This window comes from Ailuropoda melanoleuca, chromosome 16 (assembly GCF_002007445.2).
Source record: "Ailuropoda melanoleuca isolate Jingjing chromosome 16, ASM200744v2, whole genome shotgun sequence".
In the NCBI taxonomy this organism is placed as follows: Eukaryota; Metazoa; Chordata; class Mammalia; order Carnivora; family Ursidae; genus Ailuropoda; species Ailuropoda melanoleuca.
The window spans coordinates 5,311,728-5,319,216 of NC_048233.1; the positions used below are offsets into that span (position 1 = coordinate 5,311,728).

The window sequence follows — 7,489 nt, forward strand, 5'->3', positions numbered from 1 at the left end:
ATCATAAAGCATTTTTCATTTCATAACCGTGATAATGATTTTCACACTGCTGTAGTCCTTTTGAGCAAAGCAGTCCACGTCCATCTACATGGGAGAGGAACAGAAAAGCAATCATTCTCACCTAGAGACTGACAAACAGCCAAGACTCCGCTAAGTTTTGTTCCTTCTTTCGGCACAGCTCTGCTGATTCTCCTTAGGGCCTCTACATTAGCAATGTTTCCGTGAATTCATCTTTCCTTTATGGAACATTTTTTCTTCTTGAGAGAGTGAGCCAGCATCCAACTGAAGTGGCACAAATGATGTGTGTACTGTGCCAGTAAGAGATCTGCCAACTCCCAGGCAAACTAAGTTGTGTTTCTGTTGAAATTCTTTGTCATGCATTTCTTCCATTCCGGCCACACTGTCAGGCTGAGAACAGCTGGTGCCACACTTCTTGATCAATGGCAAGGTTATAGCTTTGCTTGGTTTTGTGCTTTGAGAATAAAAATCGGGGAATGGGAGGACAGAGCAGTATAGAATGGAGACACCAGACTCAGTGCTCCTGTGTGATTTCCAAAGCATATTTTTAAGGCCTTGAGGACCATATTGTCATCTGTCTCACAAACGCTTAACTGTTTATGAAAACAGAAAGCTTCATGCTCACCAATGTTTGAGCTGAGGCCCTCTACCCCACCCCCAAAAGGCTCTGTGGTCAGCTTCTCTCAACTTACCAGTGTCTCCCTTCATTTGATTTCTGTTCCTATCTGTATCTTAGACCTAGAATGCCCCTTCCATTCTCAGCCTGCTAAGGTACCTTTTTCACATCACTCATGAAGTGCCCCAAACCGCTCCCCTCCATGAAGCCCTCTACAACACTCAGAAATATCATGATCTCACCCTTTCCTGCCCAAACACAAAATTCCGAACTTCCTCATCTACTGCTTCTCTTAAATCCCTATCGCTTGAATACATATAATTAGTGCTTTAAATTATATATTTGTTATTAGCTCAGAGTTTGGTATGTCTTCATATAATACCATAAGCATTTTCCCAATCTTACCACTCCGTGTATCTCATAATACCGTACCATGTGAAAAAAAAAAAGGATACTTAATACATTTATCTTGATTCCATGGGCCAAATAGTACCTCTAACTGCCCTGGAGTGAAAGCCACTACATTATAGAGTGAAAAAGGAAGGATGGGGCAGCAGCATTCACCAAGTTTCCATGAGTGAACCGTTACTCCTACCCTCTGACCTCTGGCTATGCCCCTAGCTGTTAGCTGTCCACTTAGCTACAGGGCCTCTATGGAAAGATTCTCAGTTCCTCTTCTTGAACGCCTTATGTTGATCCAACTACACCCACCTCCAACTTGACCTTTCATATTATGATCTAAAGTAGTCTTTGACAAACTGAAGACTTCAGAGGGGAGGGGGTGGGGGAATGGGATAGACTGGTGATGGGTAGTAAGGAGGGCACGTACTGCATGGTGCACTGGGTGTTATACGCAATTAATGAATCATCGAACTTTGCATCGGAATCCGGAGATGTACTGTATGGTGACTAACATAATATAATAATAAAATAAAAAAAATAAAGTAGTCTTTGATACTGCCCTAACAGTTTTTCCACCCTAGATTCCCCTATTTTCCACCCCTGTCTACCCTGCTTTGCATTAGAATCAGTCTCAAGGATAACAGCGATGGCTGGAAGACAATTTCTCACTGTGAGAGCAGAATACACTTACCTTCTTCTTGGTGGGATCACCAGGCTCCCTGGAAAAGCACGTGGAAGGTATTAGTGTATAATGGACAGAGTCTGGAGAGCATGTTCTCCTTAGTGTTGTTACTTGGACAGTCATTTTCTTGCATCAAGACATAGAAAATCAAGACACACTCTGTGTTATGGGAAATCATTTTGTGTCAAAAGAGTGTCTGTAAGTTACTACATTTAGATATTTAGGTATACTAACAAGAGTGCTTTCTGTTTCTTGCAATCAGGCCATTAACACCTCTTCATGATGTTAGATGTCCTACATTTCATTTCATTGGTCAGTTACAACATCCACACAGCTTGGATATGATGAAACTATTGCTTTTGTAAATGTCTTTGTGTAATGTAGTCACTACTCATAGCAAATGTGTTAACAGATGGGAGAAATAAGTGATATGCATCATCTGAGAAAGTAGGAAAGATGATGAAAAAGGAGAGGAAACAGAGCAGAGAAAGAAATGGAGACAGTTAACAGCAGTGGAATGCAGGAAGTAGAATGGTTAAGGAAGCTGAGAATGCAGGAAGCAGATTGGAGAAATAAAAATGATCTTTGTTGCCTGTCATAATGTTAATGAGCACTAAAATCCTGCCAGGTGCTGGTTTGGACTAACTTTCCATTGGGCTTGCAAATGAGCATACTATTTTCCCAGCCCATGAAATGTTATTAATAGACAAGGGCAAGGTCATATAGAGAGGATGAGACAGAGGTAAAAAATTCAAAGTCCTTTCCTGATTTTTTTTTTTCTGACTTATAAAACCGTAGAAAAAGCTTTTGAAACAGGAGAATTTAAAAGAATAAGCATGTCTGTCTCATGTGCTTGTGTTTCTACAAAGATTTTCACAAGAAATCCATACTTGCAATGTATATCTCAGTGCCTTTTAATTTTTGCTTGGCAAATAAGGTAAAGGAAAGATTTTATTTTTATGGTTAATTAAGTCTTACACTTGATATGATTCAAACCTTTTGGAAAAGTCAAATGTCTCCACAAAATGCAATTAACAATCTCCTATATCAAGTGTCCAGGTATGATATAGAGGACGTTTTAACCACTCATATTCACAGACAGGGCATAACAGTAGAAAAAAAGATTTTTTCTTAGAGAAATTTTAAGAATAAATGTATAAGTAAAAGGCTGATCACTAGACTTTATGGTATATGAATTTTTGGAAGGTTTCACAGACATACATCATGATTTGATTTGTGGCTTGGATTACAAGTTCTCTTTCTGGGCGTCTTTTGCTTGACAGAATCCCAGCACAGCTCAAGTTCCTGGAAAGTTTAACAGTCGTCTTCTGCCAACGTGTCAGTCTCTAAGGGTTTAGTGCTTGGATGTCAGAGTAAGTGTTGACGATACTCGGAAGATCTGGGGGAGCATGTTACTAAGTTGATAAAACATTTCTTCAGAAATACTCTGTAAGAAGTAAAAAAAAAAAAAGTTCACACCTGTTAAATCATCACTGATTTTTAAATTTTTAAAGTAATTTAAAATATGGAACTAGTCCTAGATAGGGAGAGCAGTATATGAAAATTCTCTTTCATGCCTGAGTTAACTGCATGGTTATGGGCAGGGAGTGTTTTTCTTCTGAGAACCTATGTTGTTTCTGTCAAATAGTAAGTATGATTACCAGAAAAATCCCTAGATAACTAATGTAATAAGTAACTAAAGTACCACTGATTTTTGCTCAGCTGTACATAGAATACAGAATCCTTTTCTGCTAATGCACTTTTACATGAATTCTTCAAGATCTATAGAACATAAATGTGGGGAAAAAGCAAAAGATGAGTCAAATTTGGTTTTCGGGTTAAATAAAAGATCCCTTGAGTGGCAGATGCTGACATCTTTGACAATAAACTATATGCCTCTATGGCACCCGAACACTTCTCCCCTTAATAAATAGAAAGCTGTTAGCAATTTATTATGTTATATTGAGTTTCGGACAGGGTGCCTAGCTGTATCTGGGAGCAGTATTACAGCAGAGAGTAAACTGGGGAGAGATCTATTCAGATAACACACCTGTGGTACCAGAAATTGCACTGTCCTGGAAATTCCTCCATCCCATGAGGCCATTTCCATCATGAAACCTAAAACAGAACAATAGACTTTGCTGAATTATGAGTTCTGGTCTCAAACCTACCAGTCTCTTATGAAGATAAACTGAATTTTCCTGTGGGGTTTCATGTCTTGCTTTTTTAGGTAGCCACTTGTGTGTGGGAGAGGCTAGGCCCAAAGAACAGATAAACTTCTGCAATCCTTAATTCCCTATGCCAGAGAGGTTTAACATAATTTTGTCAATGCATTTTTATTCGTGATTTCTCAAGTCCTATTTAGTCTTTATACAATGAAGCTAAAGCAGGTTATTAAAGGATAATTGAAGATGTGGTTCTATTTTTTTCTTTTTAAGAAAATAAAAAGGCAATAGACAGCAAGCTATAATCAGAGCAAAATATAAACACCATCCAAATATCTTTGTATTTAAAGAGGGCCAGAGATGATTTGTTTATTTTATGACTGGAAAAAGATAAGTAAAAAATATTTGCCTTGTTAAACGACTTTTAACTGAGTCACCAGAGGACAGAGGTAACGTTCATAGTCTTCTCCTGGTTGCTCTACTTTCAATAGTTGGGACTAAGAAATACAGGTCATGTTGTTAAAATACAAGGTTATGCTCACCTTTGACACACTTAAACACAAGTTCTGCTCTCCTTAAGCACCATGGTATAGTCATTTCCTAAAAAGAGAACCAAAACAAATCATATGGTTTTAACAGAACTTTGTAAAAAAAAAAAAAAAAAATCAAGTCTTAATGTATCTTTAACATTGACCATCTACTTTGTGAACAGATTCAGGCAACTATTTGCTAACTTTAGCTGGATTTCTTCTGGTTTTTAGATATAATTCCTTATAGCTGTTAGACTACATTTGTGGAATACAACCAATTTAATTATCCTAGTAAATATAGTTAAAAAAATAAATATACCCTTAAAACTTTCTAGATAATTATTCTAAAGACAAATAAAGTGACAGAAGAACTCCAACTACTCTCAATTTTAGCATGAATAATTCCAATAACTTGTATAATAGCGGAACAATGCATTAAAATGCTTTTACTGTATGTTATTACAAAAGTGACAGAAATACACAAACCTTCCAACCCAGCCACCTACCCAATCAAATGCATTCATTTTCCTACACTCCTTTCTAATCTCAGATCAAATGCACACGAGTGCTACTGCCAGACTATAACTGATTAATTTACAATTTTCTAAAGTTGTGATCAGTGATTATACCACTTCAAATTCTACTTCTTTTCATTATCACCCGAATTACTTTCCCACTTGCAAGTCTTCATAATTATAACATAATATACATGTATTATTTCATTAGAGTGATTCTCAATCTTTTTGGGTCTTGGGATCTTTTACACTCTTTTTAAAAAAGATTTTTATTTATTTGACAGAGAGAAAGAGAGAGAGCACAAGTAGGGGGAGGGCTAGACTCCCCGAGGAGCAGGGAGCCCAATATGTGGGACTCAATCCCAGGACCCTGGGATCATGACCTGAGCAGAAGGCAGACGCTTAACCAACTGAGCCACCCAGGCGTCCTGATATTTTACACTCTTAAAAATCAATAAGGACACCAATGAGCTTTTGTTTATGTGGATTTTATCTCTTGATAGTTATTACATTAGAAATTAAAACAGAAAAATGTAAAAAATACTAATAATGAAGCAGGAGAAAGAGAAATTAAAGAATCAATCCCATCTACAATTGCACCAAAAAACCATAAGATATGTAGGAATAAACCTAACCAGAGAGGTGAAAGACCTGTACTCTGAAAACTATAAAACATTCCATGCTCATGGATTGGAAGAACACATATTGTTAAAATGTCTATGCTATCCAAAGCAATCTACAGATTGCTATCAATACAATCCCTATCAAACCACCAAGAGCATTTTTCACAGAGCTAGAACAAACAATCCTAAAATTGTATGGAACCACACAAGACCCTAAATAGCCAAAGCAACCTTGAAAAAAGAAAAGCAAAACTGGAGGCATCACAATTCCAGACTTCAAGTTATATTACAAAGCTGTAGTGATTCAAGACAGTATGGTGCTTGCACAAAAATAGACACATAGATCAATGGAACAGAATAGAAAACCCAGAAATAAACTCATAACTATATGGTCTATTAATCTTCAACAAAGGAGGCAAGACTATGCAATGGGAAAAACACAATCACTTCAACAAATGGTGTTGGGAAAACTAGATGGCAACAAGCAAAAGAATCAATTTCGCTTAAAAATGACAATGAGAAACCTATTGCATGTTAACATATTTTTAAAAAAGATTACTTATATGCAACTAATGAATCATCGAGCTTTGCATCGGAAGCCGGGGATGTACTGTATGGTGACTAACATAATATAATAAAAAATCATTAAAAAAATTACTTATTTTAGAAAGAGAGAGAAAGCGTGTTGTGTGTGGGCAAGCAGGGGGCGGGGAGAGGGTGAGGGACAGGAGACTCCCCTGAGTGCACAGCCTAATGTGGGGAGCAATCTCACCACCCTGAGATCATGACCTACGCTGAAATCAAGAGTCCAATGCCACCTGGGCGCCCCTAACTTTTTTTTTTTTTCCAGTAGAAAGTAACTATTTCCTGAAACAAAAAAAATTTAAGTGCCACTCTTGGCAATGGTTTACATATTTTCAAATCTCATTAAAGCCTGGTTTAATAAAAGACATCTGGATTCTCCTATCTGCTCTGCGTTTAATCTGTTGTGTAGAGTCTCTGGAAAAACTCACAGATGCTCATGAAAGAATGAGAATGGAAAAGACAAATAATGCCTTAGTAGTATTATGAAAATATTTTAAATCTGGCTGAGCCGCAGAAAGGGGCTAAGATCCTAGGAGGATCTTCAGAACACAAATTTAAAAACTGCTGTTTTAAACATTGCCCACAATAGCTAAATCGTGGAAGGAGCCGAGATGCCCTTCAACAGATGACTGGATTAAGAAGATGTGGTCCATATATACAATGGAATATTACTCAGCTATCAGAAAGAACGAATTCTCAACATTTGCTGCAACATGGACAGCACTGGAGGAGATAATGCTGAGTGAAATAAGTCAAGCAGAGGAAGACAATTATCATATGGTTTCTCTCATCTATGGAACATAAGAACTAGGAAGATCGGTAGGAGAAGAAAGGGATAAAGAAAGGGGGGGTAATCAGAAGGGGGAATGAAGCATGAGAGACTATGGACTCTGAGAAACAACTCAGGGCTTCAGAGGGGAGGGGAGTGGGGGAATGGGATAGGCTGGTGATGGGTATTAAGGAGGGCACGTATTGCATGGTGCACTGGGTGTTATACACAACTAATGAATCATGGAACTTCACATCAAAAACCAGGGATGTACTGTATGGTGATTAACACAATAAAAAATATTATTATAAAAAAAATAAAAAAATAAAAACTGCTGTTTTATAGAGTTAATATATCATGATTTATTTAAAATTTATCTATATATTATTTTTAAAATTTTTATTTTTATTTTATATTTTATTTTTAATAATATTTTTTTATTATATTATGTTAGTCACCATACAGTACATCCCCGNAGGTAGCTCAATTTTTTTTTAAGATTTTTTATTTATTTACTTGACAGAGATAGAGACAGCCAGCGAGAGAGGGAACACAAGCAGGGGGAGTGGGAGAGGAAGAAGCAG

General features: G+C 37.1%; 1 protein-coding gene across 4 annotated transcripts in view; it reads right to left on the reverse strand.

Moving 5' to 3' along the window:
• Positions 1-2,614: 2,614 nt before the first annotated feature.
• Positions 2,615-7,489, reverse strand: part of C16H12orf4 (chromosome 16 C12orf4 homolog) — a 47,026-nt gene continuing 42,151 nt past the window's right edge. For all 4 annotated transcript variants that reach the window (XM_019800969.2, XM_034645457.1, XM_002920443.4 and 1 more), the window contains 3 exons: positions 4,426-4,483; positions 3,769-3,836; positions 2,615-3,165 (listed from right to left, as the gene is read on the reverse strand). In XM_019800969.2, coding sequence (XP_019656528.1) covers positions 3,073-3,165; positions 3,769-3,836; positions 4,426-4,483 — 219 coding nt within the window. In that variant the 3' untranslated portion in view covers positions 2,615-3,072. The remainder of the gene's footprint in view (positions 3,166-3,768; positions 3,837-4,425; positions 4,484-7,489) is intronic.